At 61.8% G+C, this 24,557-nt stretch overlaps 1 protein-coding gene across 10 annotated transcripts in view; it reads left to right on the forward strand.

Moving 5' to 3' along the window:
- ERMARD (ER membrane associated RNA degradation) overlaps positions 1-14,512 on the forward strand; it is a 27,262-nt gene extending 12,750 nt beyond the window's left edge. For 5 of the 10 annotated variants that reach the window (XM_053913840.1, XM_053913842.1, XM_053913845.1 and 2 more), the window contains 8 exons: positions 735-803; positions 2,226-2,399; positions 3,941-4,024; positions 5,652-5,728; positions 6,332-6,457; positions 6,795-7,016; positions 7,903-8,016; positions 9,709-10,308. In XM_053913840.1, coding sequence (XP_053769815.1) covers positions 735-803; positions 2,226-2,399; positions 3,941-4,024; positions 5,652-5,728; positions 6,332-6,457; positions 6,795-7,016; positions 7,903-8,016; positions 9,709-9,949 — 1,107 coding nt within the window. In that variant the 3' untranslated portion in view covers positions 9,950-10,308. Of the gene's footprint in view, positions 1-734; positions 804-2,225; positions 2,400-3,940; positions 4,025-5,651; positions 5,729-6,331; positions 6,458-6,794; positions 7,017-7,902; positions 8,017-9,708; positions 10,309-14,458 lie in introns of those variants that run through there. The other 5 variants (XM_053913843.1, XM_024552046.3, XR_008425534.2 and 2 more) reach the window with 4 other exon arrangements.
- Positions 14,513-24,557: the final 10,045 nt, after the last annotated feature.

The raw sequence follows: 24,557 nt of genomic DNA on the forward strand, positions 1-24,557 counted from the left end.
AACTTCACCGTTGAAAATACCTTTTCTCACTGGTAAAGGTTTTTGTTTGTACCGTCCTGGAAGTAATTCCCATGCACCTTGGGGTTATCCTACAAGAGGAAGTGAGGGGAAGTCTCTGTAGGGATGCGGGCATCCCAGCCGCGCTGCCTCGGGATGGTCATTAGGTCCTCGGCAAAGAGGTGGCAGGGATTTAGAAGGTGGCATGCTCACCTGCAGGGTGTTCTGTCAGGTGAGTGATTCGCTGTTATCAAACACACATGTGGTGCTGTGGGACTAGATTAGGTGGCACCGCCAGGCCCGTGTAGCAGCCCAAGTACAGGATTGGACTGGGGCGTGGGTCCCATGGTCTGCGTGTTGCGTGGCTCATGGAGTGACCGTGGAAGATACCAAGCACACTCACACACGCACACACACACACCAGTACACATGTGCAAGACTACATGCATGTGTGTGCACACACACAGGGCACATGCACAGGTACGTGAGTGCACACAAACACACGTGCGCCTGTAAACACAGGCACGATGTGCAGGCCCATGCACATGTGAACACACGTGTACACAGACATGCCCACACAATTAAGGACATGTGTGCACTTAAGCTCGCGGGACAGCTTGAGAGAGCCTCCCCTGAACTGGCGGCGACGTCCTGTGTGATGCCCCTATTCCATCTGATTGTCCTGGGGCTGCTGTAACCACCGGCAGTTCTGAATTTGTCTGTTTGTGGTGCTTCAGATCTTGGCAAAGCACTTGAATGACGGTGAAATCAACCAGCTTCCTCTGTTCCTCGGAGAGCCTGCGATGGTAAAGTATCAGACTTCTCCAGTCTCTGTTCTCCTCTGTGTGTGAGTGACGAGCACGTCCCCAAAGTGGCATTCATCCCGGTCCAGGATCCGTGCCAGGCTCACAGAGCCGCTGAGCCACCACGCAGTCTGTGTCCACATCACCACGCCGGGCCTGCAGCAGGCGCCTGCGAGGGTGCTGGCGGCTCAGAGGCCGTCTCCTGGGCGCCGTGGCTGAGCAGCCCCATGCCCGGGCAGTGCGTGGCCTGGTTGGCGGCGTGCTGCATGCTCTGGGAGGTCAGCATCAGTCAGGTGAGAGAGTCCAGTGGAAAGAGGGTCCGTGATTGTTCAGAGCCACGGTGTCACTGCTTTCGTGTTTTATGGAGATGTTGGGTTGACTGCTGGGACTATCAGTAGAAGTTCTGTGTTCCTTCCTCCTAACTGGGGACTGGCGGGCCGCGTGCTGCTGTGTGACGTAGATCCACACGTGGGTTGGGTGCCCGTTCCTGCCGTCGGGAAGTTAGGTTGGTGAGCTCCTTGTCCAGTACCCTTCTCCATCTTGAATCTGGGACTCCTCCATCCTTGGCAGTTTGCCTGGGTCAGCAGCGCTCGGCCCCTTTCCCCTCGAACCTTCAGGACAGGCCCAGGACGTGGGCAGTTTAGAGAGAAGCAGCCGTCTTCATCGGGCTTCAAAGATGAAAGGAGGGTGCCTGAAAGGGGGTGTGAGGAGACAGAAGCGAGGGCTGTGGTTGTGCAGGAGCACAGCGCGGGGGGCTCCTCTGTTGCCTTGGAGAGCTGGCTCCCCGACGCAGGCACAGCAGCTCTCTCCCTTGCAGGAGGTGACGCTAGGAAAGGATGCATTGCCCCCAGGTCCGGTAGCTCAGTTGGTTAGAGAATCGTCCCCATACACCAAGGTTTCAGGTTCGATCCCCAGTGAGGGCACATGCAGGAATCAACCAGTGAGCGCATGGGTGGTTGAGCAACCAATCGGTGCCTCTTTTCTTTCTCTCTCCTCTCCTGTCCTCTCCACCTCCCTTCCTGCCTCCCCACCCCCTTCCTCTCTCTCTCAAATCATTAAGTAAAAATTAAAAAGAGAAAAAGAAAGGGTGAGTTTCACTTAGCACCGGCCCCATCCACGCAGCTCAGTGTTAGTGCTTAGGCACCAGGCTCCTCGGTCTCCTGTCCGGTCTGGCCCCAAGTGGCAGAGTGTGGTGAGGACAGGGTTCCCAGGAGAGCCCTGCCTGAGACAGTGGGGTGCAGTGAGGACAGGGGTTCTGAGGAGAGTTCAGCTGGTTCTTTGCAGCTGGGTGGCCGTGAGCTCTGCCTCTGAGGCTGGCCTCTTATCCGTGCTCTGCTCCTTAACCATGTCAGGTGGGGCCCTGTCACCTCCTTTCCCTCCGATGAGACCACTAACAGCGGGTTTTCTCTGTCTGCTTTCCGGAAGGAGTTTCTCTGGGACTTCCTGAACCACCAGGAGGGCCCTCGCCTCAGAGACCACCTGAGCCACGGCGAGGTCAGCTCACCCGACTTTCCCAGGAGGGTGGCAGATCAGCTGCTCTCATTTTCCTTCGTGCTTCTCCTGAGATTCGTGGATGAAGGCGTCGCGTCGGAGTTTAAGGTACTGTGTCGGGGAGAAAGCAGCTCACTGTCACTCAGCTCGGAAAGGTAGAGCTTATTTGTAATGTAATTAACTGTCCTTCATCTTAATTTACGTGGCTGACAGTGAGCCTCCACAGGGACAAATGGCTGTGAATTTGTTAGATATACGCGTGTAACCTCTGCAACAAGTAAGTCAGCGTTGGTCCAGCCTGAAGTAACTCAACCCATTTCTTAAGAACACGTTTGTGTGGGAAGTTGCAAACCAAAGGGCCAGAGTGCGAAGCAGGACTCACTGACCAGAACGGGAGTTTTTACAGGTGTCTGTTGTATTGGGGGGTACAATGGTGGTGTCTCTCAGGAAACTGATTCTTTATTGTAGTAAAGTAAATAATTTAGGTTACAGTGTTACTGACACTTTCATCTTCTTTCAGATGATATGTGTAATAAGTATCGTTAAAGCTGTTTAGCAGGTCCAACAAGGTAGAAACAACTATCGTGGTGGAAGTGGAAGCGGGAGGGTTAGGAACTCTCTGTAGAACAGGCAGGAAGGGCGCCTGGCAGGCTCACGCAGGACAGTGGACAGCGTGCTCCCCGCAGGCTCCTCCGTCGCCGCCCGCCCAGGCCACCAGGTCCAGGGTCCTCCCCTCTCCACTCCCCCACCTCCCACGTTCTGCCGTTGACTGGACGAAGATGTCCCAGCCTGTGCCTCCCCGCTCCCTGGAACACCAGCGGCCACGACAGACCTGCCCGCTCACTCTGTCCTCAGTGCAGCCGGCAGACGGGGCTCAGTTTCCCCTGCTCAGGAGCCACCAGGCGTCACCCCCAAGCAGAGCCTGTGCCTGGCTCTCTGCTGCTGTCACGGAATGGGTCCTGGCTGCCCCTGGAGTGGGGACCTGAGGGCACCTTCTGCATCTCGTCTCAGGACCCCCCCCCCCACACCGTGTGGCCTCAGGGACTTGGGGGATGAACGGGTGGCCACTCGTCCTCGGTCTTGTGCTGCCGAGGACCGCGGTGGCGCCTGCCGCTCACACTCAGGACGGCTGCTGACCCCTGCCCGCTGCCACCGCTGGCCCCTCGTTTCCCGGGTCTCTGGTCAGCTGACGGGGCCGTCCGCTCTCAGTGGTGTCAGCCGCACACAACGGTGTTTTCACTCTTTTCCACATTTACGGGCTTAGCAATTGCGTGTTCAGAGCTATGTGATTGTTTCAGCTGTATTGACTTTGTATGTTTAATCCTGTCTTTAGGAGGATCTGTTCAATTTTCCAGACATTCCGAATCTCTTTTTCTTGTTTATTCCTAGTCATCTTGCACTGTGGACAAGAGTGGGTGTGGCCTTTTTATCGCTGTTCCCGGGCTTCACTTACAGTCGTTGGATTGGTTGTGACGGCGCTGCTGCCTCGCAGCTTCTCTAAAGAGGAGTCTTGATTTGTTACAGCCGAGTGGGGTCACGTGAAGGGAAATAGTGGGAGATCGGACTCCTGTGTGACTGAAAACACTCAGCAGGAAACGAGGAGCCTGACCAAAGGCTGCAGTAACTCGTGTGTGTTTCCTCTAAACCAGGAAAAAGCAGCGGTACGGTCGCTGGTCCGTCTCGCAGCCGGCTACAGCGCCCGCTTCCACCCCGCGGCTCTGCTCAAGAAACAGGTAAAAACACGGCTGTGCTGCGCAGCAGCCACTCAGCGGAGGGGCGTGCCCGTCCCCTGCTGCACAGGCTGAGGGCTCTGGCGCCTCCTCCCGGCGGCTCTGGGGTCGGCAGGTCTGGCTTCCTAACCGTGGTGTGCCACTCAGTCCCTGGCCTCGCATCTCGGCTCAGGTGTGTGGAGTCGGCCACGTTGCTCAGTCTTTCTGAGCCGTGGGTTCTGCATGCAGTGGCTGAAGTAATGGTGGCGTCTTTCGTCAGGTGGTTCTTACACTACGTGGGTGGCCATTGGAAAGTGCCCTGGCGGCTGTTCTTATTATGATCAACCCTGGACTAGTATCAGTGTTTGCTTGTCAGTGATGAAGAATGTCAAATTTTCTTACCAGCTATGCTAACTTGCACGTTATCTATTTACTCACGAGCAAACAGAAAACGTTAAGCGCTCCTGCCAGGCAGCTCCAGTTCCGACGTGGGCTTTATTTTACTCTGCGTAGTGCAGGGCACGGAGGTGGGCCCAGGGCAAGGGCAGGGCTGGGCCCATGCTGGCTCAGAGGTTCTCCGGGGAGACTGCGCTGTGCCAGGACGCTGTGGGGTCAGCACAGAGGCCCGGGGTCGTCTGCCAAGGTGACGAGGGGAAGGGCGCCCTGCGCAGCCCAGGCCTGGCGACTGCTGACAAACAGGGAGAAGGGCCTCCCCTCGGCAGAGACGAGCACGCCGTGGGCGGCGCCCCTGTTGTGTGAGGGATTCAGCCCTGCGCCCGTGAGGTTCTCAGGGCGACGCACTGGCTGTTGCACTAGACCTGGGAGAGTCCGAGCTGCCCGAGGCCTCCAGTCACCCCTGGGGAGGACACCGGTGCCTGCCCGAAGGCCCCCAGGTCAGAGAAGCCGGGAGCGAGAGGACAGTCTCCAGGAATAATGTTCCGGGAGGGAGAGGAGGCTTTGTCCTTCGGCCCCGCCAGGCTCTGTTGCTGCAGCTGCTGCCCCCTGCCCCCTGCCCCCTGCCCCCAGCCCCCAGCCCGTCCCTTCCCCACCGAGGGTATTTCAGGCCCCCACGTTTTCCTGTCTCCCTTACTGTGCTGCCTGGTGCGTGCTTCTCGGTTAGCAGACGCTCTCGCACCTTCTTCTCGTTGAGGCGATGGCTCGGGTGTACACTGCTGCCTCACAAGTCACCCACGGTCAGTGGTGCCGGCAGCAGCCACCTAACTTGCCTGCCCTTCGGTGGCTCCGACGTTTGGGATGGGCTGTGGGGGCTGCCGTCTCATCTCGTGGAAGAACCTGGTACCCGCCTCGGCCTCCGCGGCTTCACCAGGGAGAGGCCCCCCCAGTGGCCTGGCGCCCTCTGTCGGGTGCTAGTGACTGGCCACCCACTAAATCCAGCCCTGATTTGGGGGGGTGGGGGGGCTCGCCTCCGAGCCTGACCGTTGGGGCGTCAGGAGAACTTCCGGACGTTACCCGCCCGGCCCTTCCTACCTGGCAGCGGTGGGCAGAGGACACTGCCACCCAGTTTCCAGTGTAGGGCCCGTCAGTTTCATGGACGTATTTCCAGAGAGATTGCGGCACCTGCGACACGTAAAAGCGTTTTCTAGGATGCTGTGGTAAAACCTTCAAAAGCACGGAGGCCTTTCCCTCTCAGGTGCTGAGCTGTGAGAAGCGTGTCCGGTGCTGGCCCCTGCCGCCTTTGCCCGAAGAAGCCGGGAGGGAAGCAGCCAGGTGAGCCCCACCCCGCGACGTGCGGACCTCACAGTCCTCAGTGGGAGTCTGCAAGGCCCTGGATGGGGAAATGCCCCGCGGTGGGGTCGGGAGGGGACTGAGAACACCCACAGGAGGCACACGATGGGCCTTCGCGGGGTCTGGCGCTCAGGAGAGCAGTGGGGCCGGAGAGAAACTCGGGGCGCAGAGTCGGCCGACAGAGTCCCAGCCACCGTGGTCGGCAAAGCGCACCGCCTCCAGGTCGCTGCGCACTGATGTGCCCACTTGGGAGGGCCGAGTGCAGGTGAAGTGCTTTGCTCAGTGACCCAGTCACGTGGGCACGGGGACCGGCGGGAGCAGGGCCTGCTGGGGCGTGGCCGGTCAGGGGAGGACACGGGTGTAAAGACTTATAGTTGTGACCTGGACATGTCACCTACAATGTCACGTGGCGTGCTCAAGTGAGACATTGTTACGTTTCAGAATGACGTGCTCGTGGCTTTGGAATAAAAGGTTTTGGGGTAAAGGAGGGGCGTTACTTGTGCCAGACCCTGCATTATTTTGCAGCGACACTAATCGGGCGTCTTCGATATTGTCACGTACACTTAAATATTTTCTGTTTTTCAGGTTGGAAGAGAATTCTGAAATAAACGCCTGCAACTCTTTGATTATAAAAGTCATGTGGGAACTGTACGGCCACGTCCCTGAGAATCATCGTGTTTCCAGTGACTTCAAGAACGTTCCCGTGGAGAAGTGAGTGCCGCCCTGAAAACTTGAAAAGTGGGTAAGCAGATCAGGGTCATAGACTCAGCTGTTTTCTCTGCTGCACGTGTGCCTGGCGTGTTGGTGGCATCGGTGGTCACTCCCCAAGAGCAGTTACAGAGGAGCCTCAGGAATCTCTGTGCCCGTGCTGGTCTGCCTGGCGACCGTTCGCCACGGTTAAGCCTGCGCCTTGATTACTGGTGTGCTAGTGACCAAGAAGCAGCCGCGAGCTGGGTATGCTCCCCAGGCTTCAGTCTAGCTGCAGGTCCAGGCGTGGCAGCCCAGGCAGTGGCCGTGGCACGGGCCAGCAGTGTTGTGCTCTGACCAGCAGGTGGCCCCAGCCGCTCCCTGAGCTCTGCAGCATCCACATCCCAACCCTGTTCTGGCCCAGAGCCATGCTGGAGGTGCTGGCCCTGCTCAGAAGCATCAGCTCCTGCTGCACCCAGGTGGCCCTGCAGGTGGCCACGTCCTTGGAGCAGAGACAGCAGCAGTGGGCGGAGAGGACGCTGCGCTCCCGGCAGAGGCGGAACTTCCTGTGCATGCTCGTCAGGTGAGAGGTTCGCACTTGGGCAGGAGTCACCTTCGGATGCAGGTCTGACTCTTTTGGAGAAATGCTGCTTGTTAGAGAAAGTTATGGGATGTACTTTAACACAGCCGTCAGTGCGGCCCAAACGAGTGCTTGGGGCGCAAACGTCACGGCAGGTCACCCGGGGCGTGCCAGCATCGAGGCTTCTCACGCGTGTCGGTGGCCTGAGAAGGCGCTGCCCCCTCGGGACATCACCGCTTTGGACAGATGCCCGTGGCTTTGAATTGAGTGGGGTCTGTGAACGTGACTCCTGGGTTGCTTCTGGAACGTACGCCCGAGCCACACTCTGACCGGCAGTTTGCAGAGGGTGCTCGTGGCGTCACTTCCTCTCCTGACAGCCTGGTTTGAAGCCTCTGCCAGTGTCACAGGGAAGGTGACATCTCACTTCCATTAGAGCTTCTCTGGGCCACAGAGGTGCGGGGCGCACTCCATGTGGAAGCCGTCTCCCGTCTTCCCGTGTGCTTCACTGACCGTCAGGTCGTACAAAAGACGCTGAAGGTGCAGAGAGCAATGGGCACATGGGAGTCTGGGGACCCAGCGTGATGTCCCCGAGGGCAGTGCCAGCTGCTGGAGGGCAGGGGCCTCTGGCTTTGACTGGGACAGAGGTGTGGGCAGCCTGAGAGGGATGCGAGGCGGGCAGGGCCTGGCCGGTGGACAGTGGGGCTTCCCCGCACACCACAGGCATTCCCACCACAGTGCTCGGGGAGACAGCAGTGGACATGGAGGGCTCTTTGGAAAATTCGGATTTCAGGACTCCAGACACAAGGGCTGGTCAGGTGCAACTCTGTTTTCTTTGTGAAACTGAAAGCGCTTTACTTAACAAGTGGTAGTTTCTCCTGTGCACCTGCAGTGCTAAGCTGCTGTCTCCCATGCTCTCCCTGGTGTCGTTGCTGATCGCACTGGAGTTGGCCAGCATTCACGAGCTTCACAGGAAGACGGCCCAGGAGCACCGGCAGTACCTCAGGTGCGCGTCCTGCCTGCAGGAACGAGACCCCGTGTCCGTAGCTGAGTAATTTTTACTCCTATCGGTTATTTCCTCTGGCGATTTTCTGAAAACCCCACGGCCTGCCCTGGCCGGTGTGGCTCAGTTGGTTGGAGCATCTGTAACCTGAGGGCTGTGGGTTCAAATCGCAGTCAGGGCGCATACCCGGGTTGCAGGTTCCATCCCTGGTCCAGGCACATCCGATCCCAGTCTGGGCGTGTACGGGAGGCAACCAGTCCATGCTTCTCTCTCGCATCGAGGTTCCCCGTCTCCCTTCCTCTCTCTAAAAGCAATGGAAAAACGTCCTCGGGTGAGGATGAAGGAGAGAACCCACGGCCTGCTTGGCCCTGCCCTTTTCCTCGTGGATTTCATGGGGCCTGGGAGCCATTAAGGGCCTCACCTGTGCATTCTCCTTTCGGACAATGACGCGACCTGCCAGAGACTGCTCTGGGTGGCCCTGGCAGCGTCCAGAGGCCTCTCCCGATGGGGGTCCGACGCCTCCGCCATTTCGAGCGCCATGAGGACACCCTGAGTCAGGGTCAGAGCTCAAAACCAAGTCTGCTCCTCATGAGGAACACCCCAACATGGGAAGTCCACGGGGCAGGGGCCCCGGTCTGGGGTCTGAGAGCAGGACACCACTCGTGTGACAAGTTCCACCGGCAGCGATGCCGGCGCGGAGGCAGCCCCCGTGATGTGGCCGCAGAGTCAGTGTCTGGGGGGTGGCCCGCTACTTGATCCCATAGGGGCCTCGTGTTTCATTGGCTCTGAGCTTTGTGGGTAGCAGGCAGCTCAGGACACGTTTAAGATGGACGTGGAAACGTGGCACTGGTCTGCGCCTAGAGGGAGGTGGGCCCAGAGGAGGGCAATGTCGCCGATGTTTACAGCGGTCACTGTTTCCAGTCCAGCCAGGAGCTCTCTGCCTCCGCATCCCTGAGCTCTGAGCTGGGCGGTCTTCTGGCGGGCCGTCCAGTGCACAGTAGGATGGCGGAGGCCGTCCCAGCCTCCCCGGCTCGGTGCTGGTGGCTCCCCCGGTGTGACAGACAGGGTGGCTTAGGTGACGCACTGTCCCCTTGACTGCAAATCCCTCTCAGGCAGGAACCACTCACCCGACAAAAAAGTCTTGGGTCATCGCATTGTTCTTTGAACTTCTAAGTCCAAGCACTCCCAATAACTTCAGAAGTTGCAGGGAACTTGAGGGAACGACTTGGGGAACTTTGAGCAGAGCTCAGAAAACGTGGGAGCCCTGTTCCCGTCAGAGAGAGCCCTCCGTGGACAGATGGTGGGCATCTTTAATGAGACACGCAGTGAGACCACGAGCTGTCTCCAAGTGGGGGCCTCCCAGGGCGCGGGGACCCCCTCCCTGGAGGGTGAGAGCTGACGGGCAGGGCGGACACAGGTCTCGGTGCGGGGAGGGCCGTTCACTGTCACGTAGGTAGCATGTTTATTACATGTCGTTTGCATGCAGAGGGCCACCCGAGGTCCTTTCGGAAGGTAAGGCCTAGCGTGCACACACACCCTGCCCAGACTCGAGAGCATGTCTGAAAGGGCAGAGTGCGTGGGACTCCTGGGTCCCACCCGCATCACCAGTGACAGCGGCGCCTCTGCACGGGCCGCCTTCACACGACTTGTGTTCCCCGTCCCCGCCGTGTGCACTCTTTCTTCCTGGACCCGCAGATACAAAGAAAGAGAGAACATGCGAGCCGTCGCCACGTGGTCGAGGAATAAAGCGAGGGATGTTTCCAGCAGGTTCCTGAAGGCGGTGCTGCAGTACGCGGAGAACCTGGAGGTGCAGAGCAGCCGTGGGAAGAACCAGTGGGGCAAGGTGGTCAAACTCACGCACACGGTGCTGCTGACAATCCGGGCCTTCAGCGAGAAGAAGCAGATGCTGATCCACTTAGCCGAGAAACCCAAGTGAACCATCCCAGGAAAACACCGCTCGGGGCCCCGTCTGGATGAGACCTCAGCGGCGGGCCAACTGGAAATGCAGAGGCTGGCGGTTCCCGGGACACGGTCCCCCTGCGTGAGGCTGTGTCCCCCGCAGTCCGCGTACCAGGGGACACGTTCTGTCAGCTTGTCCCCTTCCGCCTGCTGGGAGGCTTGGTTTCCTGGGTGAGGTGGGCGGCCTGGACTCCTTCACCACAGAGGACACTGGTCTGTGATGAGCAGATGCTGCGTGGGCCGTGACTGAACCTGTGAACACTTCCTCCCGTCCTTCAGCTCCTGTCGATGGACCCCACCTGAACCAGTGTCGGTGTGTATAAAATGATACCGTTTTGCCACGTCTCCTGTGTCTACTACCGTTCTTCTGTGAAGAGATGCTCCCGCTGGCTGTGCTGAGCATGTTAAAGGGGTGTTCAAGCCAATAGAAGTCCCTGTCGTTCAGCACACGTGGGGGTGAGGTAGGGGCGGGGGAGGCGGAGGACCCGGTCGTGCTTCCTGCTGGTCACTTCCCGATGGGCTACCATGAGGGGGTGGCACCCCGGTCCGCTCCAGCTCACTTACAGCGTGGGCTGAGCACGCCGCAGCCCAGGAGCCTGCTGCCACCACACATACACAGGGTAACCATGGCCCAGAGACCCGTGGACCAGGCCAGCCATGCGTCTCTGTCGGGAGCAGCATCTGGTCTGTCCTGCGGGAGACACAGGAAGTCGGCGAAGAACAGGAGGTTGGAGTGCAGGGGCCCGGGACTGCTCTGCTCAGTCTGGGACAGGGTCTAACCCGGAGAGCCTGCGCCCCGGGGTGCCGATCTGCCGTAAACACACGTCAGCAGCTTCTCACCCGCATCCCCATCAGCTCTCCCACCGAGTCGACCCCAAGTCCTGGGATCCCACCCCATCTCTGCCCCCCAGACACGGCGACCGGGCGAGTGGTGGACATCTGCAGGGGCAGCCCAGGCAGCCACATGGGAAAGAATTCTAGAAACAATGTGCCAGGCAGTGGGGGTCTGTCTTGGGCTTCAGAACAGGCTCTAAAAGCAGGAGTGGCTACATCCGGAAGGGGAGGATGCCCCAGGGCCAGGCAGGCCACATCGGGCGAGGTCAGCACCAGGCATCGAGCGAGAAGGAAGCGCTGGGAGTCCAGGGGGAGACACAGGACCATGAAAGCTGGAGGAACAGCAGCTGTGCCTCCAGCTCCTCAGCCCTTCGCCTTCCTGGGCAGCCTCTCCCGACTCCCTTGCCAGGTGAGTCCTCCCCACAGGCACGGTGCTCCGGAGCCAGTGCGAGGGGCCGGCGGGGCTGTGCTGGAGGCTTGGGGTCACAGGCTGGGCCCCGGTACTCACCTACCCCGAGACCCTGGCTCCCCAGTTTCCTGTCCTTTTGTGAGGAGTTGAAGCCTCACGACCTGAGTTTTCTGATAAGTGGTGATGAAAACATTGCCCCGAGTAGATGGAGGTGGGGCGCCGCCCAGGAAGCAGTCAATTCCTGACTCGCCGAGTCACAGGCCCCCACCGCCCCCCACCTGCGCCCCGTGCCGGGAAGACAGGCCCTTTGGACGTGCCGTGTCTGCAGTTAGCCCCAAGTGTGTTCTGAGAAAGTTCTGCGGGAAGCCTGAGGCCAGCAGTCCCCCTGCATCTCTGCCCCCATCCTGGCCTCAGGGTGGCCGCCGGGGGTGAGGTCAGGAAGGTCGTGGGGTCCCCACTCTGGCTGGGAGTCTGTCTCTCAGAGCTGAGAGAACCCGAGGTTCCGCCTGAGACGTGCGATCGGGACTGTCCCCGCGCCCCTCGCCGTGGGTATCCGGTGTCTGCTGCCGCACACAGGGACAGGCTGTGTAAGGGCAGCCACCCAGGTCAAGGGCTCCGTACCGCTGACAGTAAAACCCGCAGTGACTCTCCGCTCCTGTGGTTTCCTGGCGATTTGGTGGAACGTTGACCTTCTGCAGGTGCTGTGGGGACCCCGTGCTTGCGTTTTCTCTGGCCAGCCGCCGGGGGGCGCCCTTTAGCAAGGCACCGACCCTGCTGGCCTCCCTGTTGGCTGAGGCCCAGATAACAGCCAGCTGGAGGAAGCGGCCGCGGCCCTCAGGTCTGGAAAGACTGTTCTTTCTCGCTCCACAGGCTTCGCTGGGGGTGGAGATTTACCACTGGTTGATCCGTGTATCAGTGAGAGGAGAGAACTGTGCACAGCTTTGCCGGCTCGGAGGGCGGGCAGGTCGTGGGCGCAAGCGGTAGGGCGCTGCCCCTGGGGAGAGCCAGCAGGCGCCTGCCGCAGGAGAGACCGGTGTGCGAGGCTGACCTCAGCAGGGCCCCGTCAGCAGGGAGAAGTCCGGAGAAGCGCAAAGGAGCTAAACCGACAAAACTGGGGGAGTCGATTTTGAAGGAGTAGAGGGAGCAGAGGCGGACGCGAGAGCGGGACCAGGGGAGGGTTCAGTTGTGGGAGAACAAGAGCTCGGTCTGGGGTGCGGGCCGTTCTCCTCTGTGCAGGGAGCCGTCCGTCTGTCCGTCTCCCCAGGGGGCGGGATCCATCCACTGGTCCCGGCCCTGCACGTGTCTAAGGAAGATGACATTCAGTCACCCGCAGACGGGGAGGTGCAGGCGTGGCCTCCTTCAGCGGGCCGTGCACTCAGGAACGGGGCTGTCAGGCCGGGGCGGGGGGCGGGCGCCCATTTGCCTTGTCGTGTTTGCCCACCAGGGACAAACGGGAAGGTGTGAGTCGCAGGGACCTGGGCTGGGGCCTGAGGTGCAGCGTCCAGCAGACAGAGACAAACGGTGGCAAGGTCGCTTCCTTTGAAGTCCGGTCCTGTCCAGATGGCCACTGGGACACGCAGCCACATCCCTGTGTTCACACGGCCTGGGGGCCCCACCGCACCCCTCCCCCGGCCTTCCTCCCTGCCTGGCAGGAATGCTGCTTTCTGCCCGGTCCCTCGAGCCAAGGCCAACCCAGCAGCCTCAGGCTCCCGGTACCCGGCGTCCCCAGGAGCCCCTGCTCCTCAGCATCACCTGACCGGCGCCAGCCATCCACCCGAAACCCTCACTCCCGAGTCGAACAGCCTTTCGACCACCCGGTGTGTTTCCATTCAGCGTCACGGCTTCTGCCGCTGAAAGTTCCCACCCCTGCCCTCCTCCCAGGGGTCCAGGTGGACACGGTGCCAGTCCAGAGCCCGGGAGGCAGCAGCGGACTCCCTCCACCCCTGCCCCCCATCCCCTGGGCATCTTCCATGTGGCCCTCAGAGCTCTCTCCCCACCCCCACCTGTTCTAGAACTTACCTGAGGGCAGGCCTCGTTTCCTTCGGGATGCAGACGTCACGGTCACCTGGCTGTGTGCTGAGAGCATGTCCGCTCGGACACAGCTCACACGCTCACATGGGGGGGCTCTTTCACCCCCAGGCTCCCCCACCGTGCATGCAGCCCCGGTCCCGCACCGTTCTCCGGGTCCAGGTGCCCCTGCAGCAGGTGAGGGGGACAGCGGAGTACCCTGTGTGTGTCAGGGGCAGTGAGACCACAGGCCCGGCCGAGGGTTCAGGGGACGAGCGTCAGAGCCAGCGGGCAGCAGAGGGGAGGTGGCAGGGTGCGCGGAGAGTTGGCAGGCAGCCCGGGGCCAGGCTGGCTTCCACAGTAAGGGGCACAGACGGCAGCTGCTGCAGGTGACCCACCTGGGCAGAAGGCTCGGTGTGGACACAGGCGTCTGTCTGCTCCAGTACTTTGTACCTGTCACTTGGCTTCGTCACACCTGGTCCTCACTCCAGCCCCACAAGGCGGCCGACCTTGGCGGTGCTCAGGGCTTTGGCGGGTCACTGACCTGGAGCCAGCCGGGGAGGGGGGGTTTCCTCAGGGACTCGACTCCAGTCCGAGGGACCGAAAGCCCAAGCTGGCTGTGAGGCCGGCTAGGCCGCAGAACTGCAGCCAAGTTTTACTGCGTCTCCAAGAGGCGCCTTCATTCCACGCCGATTCCCCACGACTCTGGGGTCCCCCACCCTCTGTGCCGCCCGACAACCTTCTGTGCGTCTGCTCGGGACACGGTCGGGACGGGGGTGCAGTTTGGGAGCTGGCGGGCAGCCTCCCTCCCGGAAGGCAGTCATCGCAGGGTTTTCTGTCCGCTCCCGCCTGTTTGCTTGTCTGTCTGAACGCCAGGGCAGACTGCCCAGGCCCCGCCCCACGGCGGACACGAAAGCAGGTGCGGGGAGGCCTGGGTTTCTATCGCTTTTACTCAGATCGCGCGCGAACGTGAACTTGAAGGTTGGAGAAGTTCACATTCTGGATGTTGAGCTTCCTCATGAGTGACGTGGTGTGTTTCCACTTGCATCATGTTTTTATAGGAACTGCCGAGGGCACCTAAAAAGGTCTCCCCTATAGGTCCTAACGTCAGTCTATCTCTAGTTTTTGGCCCATTAAATGGGGGCAGTTTCGTGTATTAGCGTTTCTAAAGCTGTTGGTTTCTCTTTGTAGATTTCATGCCCTGATCTTATTCGATTCTTTTCTTTTTGTCTGCAGTTACTGCCTTTGGGGCTCATCTTACCACGGTGAGAAAATATTCATCTAACCTCGTTTTACAAGGTTGCAACGCTGAGTTTTATCTTTCCCAGCTTCTGTAAAAATGATTCTACTTTTTCAAATCCTGCTGAAAGATGAAACAAACAGCAAATCCCAACAGCAGCTTCTAGACCTGCGGAGTTCAGTGTGTATCTGCCCTGCGTGACGGGGGGTGGGGGGGGCTCAGAGCCCCAGGCTCCACGGGGACCGTCCACGCTCCGCAGCCGCGCCTCCGACTCACCGGACAGAATACTGCAGCAGAGAAGCAGAGAGCTAGCGCAGGCGCGCCGTCGTTGAAAAGCTTACGGGTGTCCCTCTGAACTGGGGAGACAGTGTGTGTTTTCTAAATGCAGAGCGCAGCCCGTAGCGTCACGTCCTTCCCGAGCAAGGGCGCACCCGTGGATGTGGGTGCAGGCTGGTCGGCAGAATGGACAAAAATTGCCAGTAGATTTAACTGGACGAGCTGCACACTGTTTAAATCCTCCTGAAAATAAAATAAACGAGCAGGCAGGCGAGCAGGCAGGCGATCCGTATTCACAGATGCCCACTGTCAGGCCCGACCTGCCGCACTGGTTTCCATGGCGACGGCAGAGTGCGCGAGCATTTTGTTCTCTGAAATGCCGTCGCCTCGGTGGCTGCTGTGTCACCTGTCAGTCCTGCCAACGCAGATGATGACTCCGTGGCAGCCGGGGGCTCCGCCTCCGAGGCAGAGCAGGCGCGCTCCTCTGGGGAGCAGTCTGCGGGCATTCCAGAGCACGTCCCTCCCGGGCCTCCGTGGGCGCCGGGTCCTGTCTGTCTGTGGCCTCATGTCCAGCATGCAGATCCCAACACAGCGTGTGTGGTGGAGGGAGGGGCCTGTGAGTGGCCCACGGGTGCTGACAGCTGGGTCATTTGTCCATCTGCTCTGAGAGCCATGGCAGTAAATCCCTCACCTGGGAGGTGGGGAGGGGGCATTTCCCTCCCCGAGCTGCCAAGCCCAAAGCGACTGGACAGGGCGATGCCCCCGGTGGGGGTTGAAGTGGTGAGGGTCTCACAGGGCACACGGAGCTCGGCCGTGGGTCAGGACCGTGCCGAACGTCCACTCTCTTCAGTGGCTGTTTGTCAATCGCCCGACACTTGCGTAGGGTGGCGTGTGCGTCAAAGCCTTGGCACTGCCACCTTCCAAACAGAACAAGCCAGCATTGCCCGCAGTGACAGAAGCTGCCAGCAGAGCCCCCGTCCGGGCTCAGCCCCGTGCTGGGTGCTGCACAGCCTGAGTGCACCTCTGCCACGGTGCCCTGGTGGCTTTGAATGAGGCTTGGGGCAGACAGCTGGCCCTCAAGCAACTGGAGAGAGCTGAGCTGGAAGGACAGGGACTGGGGTGCTGGACCAGGTCGCTGCCCCCACCCCCAGGGAGTGGCATCAGGACAGTGACATCCTCCCACAAAGGCCATGTGTCTGCGGGAACTGTGGGACGCAAGCAGACGGGGCGCGTGAACTGGGCTCCTCAAAGCCCAGTGGGTGTCCTGGGGCAGGGTGGCCGGGAAGAGGCGGGAGGCGGGGACAGGGAATGGCTTCCTGAGAACCTCCTCTGGGAAGCCTGTGTGGGCTGCATTTGCCCCGAGCCTGTGCTCGCTCAGCTGTGTCCCAGGCTCGCACGGCCTGACCGTCCTGCACTCGGAAGACCCGAGGTGCCCACACAACACTGCAGGCTGGGCCGCAGACCACACCCACTTGCTCCCGTGGAAGGGCGCCGTCCACTTGTCCCCTCGGTCTCCACGCTTGCAGACACGTGGCCAAACGTGACAGGCAGAGATGGTGCTCCGCCTCCCTAGGCTGGAAGCTCGGCTTCCGGATGACGACGCCCACTCGCAGTCAGTGGTTAAGGCGTCGGGTTCAGCCTGGTTTCTCCAAGGACAGGGGACGAGAATGGACGCCGCCCAGATGGGAGGGCACACGCCCACCAGAGGTACCTACTGCCCAGAGCAGCTCGCCTGTGCCGGGGGACGACATGCGGGGTTCGTTTGCATTGCGGACTGCAGAGAGCTCAGGGTGTGCACTCGCTGGGCTGAGGTGGGGTGTGACCGTGTGTGAAGATGGAGTTTGAATATACTGGTAGCAAACAGGGACCCGTCCAGGTGACAGAGCTGGACCCACAGGGTCTCTGACCAGCTGGGACCAGCCCCCACCCCTCGACTCCCCACAGGGAAGCCTCTGGTCTGAGCTCCTGGTGCCCCCGTGACCTTCCCCAGGAGCACAGGGCTGTTGTCAACAGCTCCTGGAGCAACAGGACAGGCAACCCGGCTCCTGCCCTGCGGTGGCTGCTTCTGTTCCACTCGCTGAGCACACAGCGTCCCTGCCGCAGCCACACTGAGAGCCTGCTGCCCCTGCCGAGCCGCCTGGAATCGCCGAGCATTGCACACCTGTCCTGACCCCGCATCTCCCGCCCTGCTGCCAGCTGTGTCCCCGTCTGCCTCGGCTCCATCCGTCCTGGCGTTCGTGATCACGGGCTCCGGACCCAACCCGCCCTGCCAGCCCACCCACCTGTCCCCGCAGGGAGTGCCCTCCACATCCTGCTTCTGTCCTTCAGCTCCTGGGACAGGGCTCCGGCTGCACTGGCCCCAGGCTGTGAGCCTGCTGATGCCCCAGCTCGCTTTCCCATGGGTTCAGGCTGCGCAAATGGTCCTCCATGCCCACCGTCAGACTCCACTGGGGCAGGGGGGTGGGGGGCGGGGTTCCCAGTACGCCAGTGAGGACCGGTGGGTGCAGACAGGAGGTCGGCTCTCCCCCCATTTGGGGCCGGATCTCGGTCAGTGGGCGTGTCCATCTCAGCTGTGGGTAAGACGTGAAAGATTTCCAGAAATCTGAGGTGGGGAGGGAGGGAGGGGGCAGGCCCCAGGGGGTGGGCAGGAGGGACAGGTGCCCGGGAACAACAGGACCACAGAAGGAGTGGCCAGCCCCCACTACCCACCGCTGCAGCCCTGGTGGGTGGCTCGGCCAGAGGCGTGGTGTGGATGGTGGAGGGCTGGGTGTTTCGGCAGTGAGCTTGGGGGGGGGGGGTTGCTGGTGGGGCGAGGGGTGAGGATGAGAACAGAGGAATCCAGGTGAAAAGCCGGGCGAGTTTGGACACCCTGTGCCCGACAGGAAGGGCTTCAGGGGCTGGCAGGACCCAAGGGCAGAGGACGGGGACCTGCCCCTGGAAACCAGCTCCTGGCCAGAGAGCAGCCAGGGAGGGGTGACCACTGGTCTGGGCCGGTGAGGGCCCTGTGGGCCTCTGTGTCCCAGTGGGCAGACTGGAGTGGACATTCCAGGACACACATGAGGCCCGTCCCACACGTAACTCAAATGCAAACATGTTTTGGAACAAGATGAGCTTTAAATTATGATGAAATAGAAAAAAATCCCCTAGAATTTCCAGTTGCAGCATTCTTGGTAAGCTTGTCCAGACAGAACTTTTCTCCATCTTTTTTTGTTCTTGTTGCCTTTCTCATGGGCCGGCTCGGCTGGGGTCGGGCCCGCGCCCGGCCCTCGCACTAGGGACTTAGATTTAGAGCTGCAGACTGGTCCCCTCAGCTGCCCCCCCCCCCCCCCCCCCCCCCCCCCGGCATCAGGGCGTGGCTGCCTCCCCTGTGAAAACAATCTGCAGCCCCCATCCCCCCGCCCTGAGGACCAGAGGGAGTTCCCCAGGCCCAGAGGGGTTGCGTCTGCCGGTCCCACGGCCCGGCGCCCACCTTGCTCTGGTGCCGTCGCACTTTTACACACCGGTGGCCGCGGCGACCCCGTGTCCAGCAGGACTGTCTCACGCGCGGCTGTCACACTGTGGGAATTCCTCGGCCTTTCAGACTTTTCGATCGCTGCCTTCGTTAGGGTTGTCTGCGGTCAGTGATCTTTGCTGTCAGCGCTCGGATGGCTTTGGGGCGTCGCTCCCCCCCATTAATTCGCATCCATCAATAAGTGTCGAGTGCCTGCCCACCGCCCCATGGACCAGCCACCCCGTCTCCCTCCCCCCTCGGGCCTCCCTGGTCCCTGAGACACGACGAGACTGACATCAGGCCTATCAGCCGCCACCCAGCCACGGCCTCTGTGAGTTCGAGCGAGAGGAAGAACCACAGTCTCTCACTGTAACCCAGACGCCAGAACCGCTGCACCTGGCCAGGCCAGCAGGCTGAAGCGAGGCCCCTCGTCCTGGGGAGCGTCCCTGAGGGGCACGAGAGTGAGAGGGCCACGTGGCTGACGTGCTGAACGTGTCCGTGGCCTGGACAGAGGGTCACACTGGCCACTGCATTCCCTCACGCCAATGCCCGACCCCCAGCCGGGCCCTCGCTGTCTCTGATCTGTGAAGGCTGAGCGCAGCAAAGAGGCTGCAGGGGAAGAGTGTGCGGTGGGCGGGGGCTGGTCCCGAGGTTCAAGGAAAGAAGTCGCCACACAGCGTGGACGTGCGAGACGGGGAGGCAGCGGCAAGCCTCCCAGAAGACCTAAACGCCCTGGCGGTAGCCCCCTCCTGGCAGGCACGGCCCCGGTCACGGGCTCCGTGCATGGACTTAGTTGGGGGCGGACCTCCCCGCACCATCATGGGCCCTCCTCTGCGTGGACCCTCCTGAGTGTGCTCCCCTCGGAGAAGGGACTTCCTGTGAGGATGGACCCGGCCGACTGCCTCGCTCACTGCGTGTGGACCCCCTGGGCTCGGTGCCCACCGCATAGCCAGCCCAGGAAACCCCGTTGGGTGTAAAAACCTAAAAACCTTCGTCGATGTAAACTAAAATCGTGCAAAAGAGGTGTGTTTCGCTGTGTCTAAGTTTTTATAAGCGCACACAAATTGGGAAAAATCTACTTTTTAAAGCTAAAACCTTAGGCCCTGACTTACTCTTCGTCACGCACTGAGCTGAGACGCATCTGCCCTCCAGGGGGCGCCTGCAGCACCCGCCGCACCAGGAAGTCTCCAAGCACCCGTGGGCTCATTTCTGCCGTCACGGGCAGAGTTTTCCCTTCGTGGTTTTAAGGGATTTCACCTTAAAATTTTTTTAGGGTGTGTGGATGGAAGAATTATGGCCCCGAAGACGTCCACACTTTAACCCCCAGATCCTGGGAATGTGTGGGTTTATTGGCAAAGGAGACTTAGTGCAGACGGGACTGACACCCCCGTCAGCTGGTCCTAAACAGGGGAGAGGCCCCTGGATCGTGCGGGTGGCCCCGTGTGATTGCGAGGGGCCTCACGTGGGGTGGGTGGCAGGAGAGGGGGTCAGAGGGATGCCACGTGAGACAGAACCACCAACTGGCCGCCTCTGGCTTTGGAGGTGGGGGGAGGGGCCATGAGCCAAGGGCTGCGGGCAGGATGGACAGACGGACATCCTGAAACTCCCATGGATCCGGCACTGCTCACACCGAGGTTTTAGCTAAGTGAGCGCCATTCACGACTCCCGACGTGTCAGACGGTGAGACAAGAGGTTGGCACCAGTTTAAGCCACTGAGAGTGAGCATCATGTCTACCGGCTCTCGGCAGAGTTTCTCCTCCAGTGGTTGCAGCCGTCAGCTCTGGAGCCCCTCCGTGGATGGGGACGCCAGGCCGTGGGCCTGTCCAGACTGACCACCCAGAGACTGGGTGGTCGCTGCCCCGCACCACACCCCCTGCACCAGGGCTCTGCCCCACACTCCGCAGTCTGGTGGCCTGCCTCCCGGGCTGCCCCGGGCGGGGGGCTGAAACACCTGGCCCAGCAGTGTCCGTCTCCCTGTGAGGACGAGGACACCAGCCTCCTCGGCCCCAGGCCCAGACGCTCTGAGTCGCCTGCAGCCAGTTCGCTCACACACTTGTCCAGGCTCCCATCACCACAAAGCTGACCTGCCTGAGAGAGGCTTTCCCACAGCGCTGGTGGTTATGCCCGGGTGGGTCCCCGAGGACAGTTCCCACGTCCCTGACACATCCCGGCCCACCTGAGATCCCGGTGCTCTGCCAGCTCCTGCCTCTGCGCCTCCAGCCCCACACTGGCAGAGGGAAGGGACTGTTACCGCCCGTCCCTAGGGACAGCCTGTCGGATGTCTCCTGACTGGAAGCAGGAGATTGCCCTGCCAACCCCGAAGTCCGCACGCCTGTCGGCAGGGTGTAATTAGATCATTAAATGCCTGCTGGACACCTGAGCAGGAAACAGCTGGGACCCTGTGGGCATGGGCAGCCCCCACCCAGCCCATGGGACACTTTTCCTGGACAGATCCCCGGAGGCCTGGGAGCAGTACCCAGGGGATCAAGTGTCTAAAACCGCGGAGATGAAAAGGAGGCATAGAGAGACCCGTGCAGGGGCCAGACCTCTCAGACGCCGAGGCCCTGCCAAGAGTGGATGGGGGCAGAGACGGCCCCCAGTGTGTGGGGGGCGCGCAGGGCTGCGGGGCTGGCAGAGACCACGGCAGCTCACGTGGCCTGGCCCGCTGTTCCCGAGCACCCTGTGCAGGGAGTGCAGCTGTGGCTGTGTCTCCCGCAGGTGGCTGGTGTGGCTCAAGAGCCGACAGAAGGGACCCTGAACGGGAGAGGAGGATGCTCCCAGCTTCCCCAGCAACCTCCCGGCCCGGCGGCCCCTCTGGCAGGCGTCCCCTCGGTGTTCAGCGTGCGTGCGCGCACACACACACACACATACACACAGGGTTTCACTGTCTCCGTAAGGAGTTTGGAAACGAGATCTCCGTAGCTGACACCTGTCCCTTCACCAGCCCTGCCCTCCCCTCCTCCCGGGCCTCCAGCCACTGCCCCAGGTCCATCCTCAGTCGGCCCCACGTCCCAGCACCGCGTTCCCCACTGGACAACAGCTCCGACCCCTGCCCGGTCCTGGCTGGGGGCAGGCCTGGCCCTTCAGCCCCGCACTGCACCTGCTCACTCGGGAGCAGGAACACCTGCCCGGCTGGAGCTCAGCACCAGGTGCGGCCTCGGGGTCTGAGCCACCACCCTCCTCCCCTGCGGCTCTGACCCGAAGCCGGTCTGTGTAGTGGGTCTGGGGCCATTCTTTTCTCCACATTCTCACTGGCAGAGAGAGGAAGGTGTTCGCATGGAGGGGCTGCAGCTCACAGGGGTGCGGGCGGGAGGCTGAGCGCTTGTCATTCACAGAGTCGGACCACCTCAACCCAGGTTTCTCGGGGAATTCCTTCCTGACACAGTGGGCCGGGCCCTCGGCTGGGTGTCTCTGCCAGCTCTGAGTGTGGCCAGGCTGCGCACCGGCTTCCCAGCGTCCACGGAGCGGAATTTAAAGACCCTCAGCTGGTTTCCGGACCAGGCCGCCCACAGCTCCGCGCTGTGGCCTCTGGGCAGGCCGGTCCCCCTGCAGGCTGGGCCTTGTGATGTCACTTTGTCATGTGTGACGAATCTCTCCAACAGCAGCAAGCCGCGCCCGATGCGGCAGGCACGCTCAGGCCACCGCATTCAACAGCTGTTACCTTTGCTCGTCAATGGCCATTCACACTGCTGCCTATTGATCTCGGGCACAAAGAGCACAGCTGAGCTCATTAAAATATGTCTGTCCTGGCGCCTCGGCTCCCACGCTGCCCCTCGCCTCCCACCTCACCTCCCCCACGTCCCCGCTCGAGATCCTGTCCCATCACAGGCCTCCAGCTGTGACGACCACCCTCCACGCCCGGCCGGCCCTGCTGGGGTGATGGACGCCCCCGGGGCTGTACCCCTGCCTTCTGTGCTGCATCTCGGAGCCAGGAGGGGCTGGGGCCTGGGATGGGGAACCTCCCTCCTGTGAGAGCTCGTGCTGTGCCCCTGAGACCAGGCGTGCCTCCAGGGCCTTGGAGGGGGGGGACGGGGTCGTGGGCGCCAAGACCACACAGAGGCCAGGTGCGGAGGCAGCAGTCAGCCCTCTCTTCTCAGGCCCGTTGTCCAAACCGGGTCACACGTGTCCCCAAGCATGAGGAGAGGCTCAGTGAGCCCGTCACCCAGACTCCCTCCTGTTGCTGGTTCCAGCCTGCCCCCAACGCTGGGGGAGGGGCAGGTCTTGCAGCCAATCCCAGGGAACACGGGGGGTGGGACCTCGTCTGTGTGTCCATTCACAGATTCTTCTTTATGTCCTGTCACCGGAACGATTGACTGACCACGGGCCCGTGTTTGCGGCTCCCGTGATCCCGTGAGGCCCTCCCACGTGGGCGGGTGTGACCCGGGCCCTGAACACCTGCCACGCACTGCATTCTGGTGACATGTCCTCGGCAGTTTCTGTCCCTTCAACAGTTTTAGTGGAGAAACGGGGTTATTTTCCTCATAACACGGACTCAGCCACCGCGGGGAGGGGGCTCTAAGGCGGCACGGGGCCGTCTACACACAGATGCGGCGAAGCGACTCCCGGCCCCTCCCATCACAGGAAGACGTGTCCCCTTTCCTGTGTTGGTCCCCGTCCTCACCTGGTGGGCTTTCCTCCCCCTGCACAGACGCGCGGGCACCTCTTCTCGTCCGAGCACCTGCGTTGGCTCGTTCTGCCTCCCGCCCCCCCCCCCCCCGAGTGTCAGTGCGCAGCCGCGGGCCCGTGACCCCCAGTCTGTGTGTCCTGCCCCGAGCCCTCCCCGAGGCCTGGATATGCAGCAGGTGCCCTTGCGTGGTGGGGGCCGCGTCCCGTCGGTGGGTGACAACACCCGCGGGGTAGGGGCGGGCACTCCCCTCTGGGCGCCCTCAGACGCCAGCCGAGGGGTCGACCTGCTCTCTCGGGGCCTCCGGCCTCCCGCCCGAGCCGCAGGCATCGCACCTGCCAGCCTCCAGGATTGCCCCGCACCTTATACCCCCACCTCTCTAAACTCACCCTCGCACACCTGCACACATGCATCACACGCGTGCCATGTGCACACCCACACACATGCACACGCACACACACCATCGGGGTTTTCCTGCAGCCCCAGGGAGTGGGCTCTGTTGGTCTCCTCCCCTCACAGCCGGGGAGCCAGAGGAGCTCTTCCGCTCACCTGTCCTCACAGGTGAGGACACTGAGGTGCAGGGAGGGTGGGCGTGGCCACCGTGGGAGACAGTGATGAGTCTGGGTGTGGAGTCCCCGCTGCCTACCGCCCAGCGTGGCTCATGGGCTGTTCCTCTGCACTTGTCCAGGCTGCAGGGAGGAAGATGGCACCGGATGGCTCCCTCACAGGTCATGGTGCCCACAGCAGGGTTGGCGCCGCGGGAACGGGCAGAAACATCACGCACAGTGGCGAGGGCCGCTGCACTGACGCCCTTTGTCCCGGGGTGGATTCCAGTCTGGGGCGCAGACACACGCGGGGTATCCCGGCCCCGTTTTGCACCCATGTGCCTGCTCGGCCCGCGGCCCCGGCTCCCTGTGTCTCGTGTCCGAGTTGCATGTGTGACAAGGACAGGACGGCATTACTGGACAGGAGCCCGGCACCCGAGAGCCAGGTGCCTGCTGACTGTGTGAGCTGGCAGGAGCCGTGTGCAGGAGTAGGCACTTGCCACCTGCCAGAAGGTGCCCCGCCTACCGCTGGGTCCCTCTGGGCAGCAGTCCTCCTGGAAGCCTTTGCTGAAGAGCCTAGCTGGCCCTGCCCTGCATCTCAGCCCCTGACCCCCGAGTGCGCGGCCCCCCAGGCAGATTGGCAGGTGGGGCCTAGGTGGCGGCAGAAGGATGCAGGCCAGCCCACTGCTTGGTGCTTGCCCTTGTGGTCGACTTTCAGGGACAGGAGGGGTGTCCCATCCTGCAGTGTCAACTGGAGAAGTCCAACGCAGTCCCCGGGGGAGACGTGTCCAGGGACCAGGGGTGGCGGCCTCAGCCCAGCCTCCCCACCCTTGGGGCCCCAGCGTCTTCCCTGAGCCCCTGCTGGGCCCTGGAGGCGTTGGGGAGACCTGGCTGGGTGAGCTCGAGATGCCCGTGTGGCTTGGGGTCGCCCCAAACCATGGAGCTCAGGGTTTCCATGAGGGTCAGAGAGCAGGTCTTTCCAGCTCTGCAGGCCCTACGGCCTGCTGCCAGGTGGCAGGGAGCCTGCAGACAGAGGGACCCACAGCGTGGCTCCGCCCAGTGCACTCCCTGCTGGGGGGGGCAGCTGCATTTGCCCACAGGGCTGAGCTCCCTGTGGGTGGAGAATGGGTGAAGAGTGAGGCCCCCCCACCGTCCTGGGA

The sequence above is a fragment of the Desmodus rotundus genome, chromosome 11 (assembly GCF_022682495.2).
Source record: "Desmodus rotundus isolate HL8 chromosome 11, HLdesRot8A.1, whole genome shotgun sequence".
Taxonomy (NCBI): Eukaryota; Metazoa; Chordata; class Mammalia; order Chiroptera; family Phyllostomidae; genus Desmodus; species Desmodus rotundus.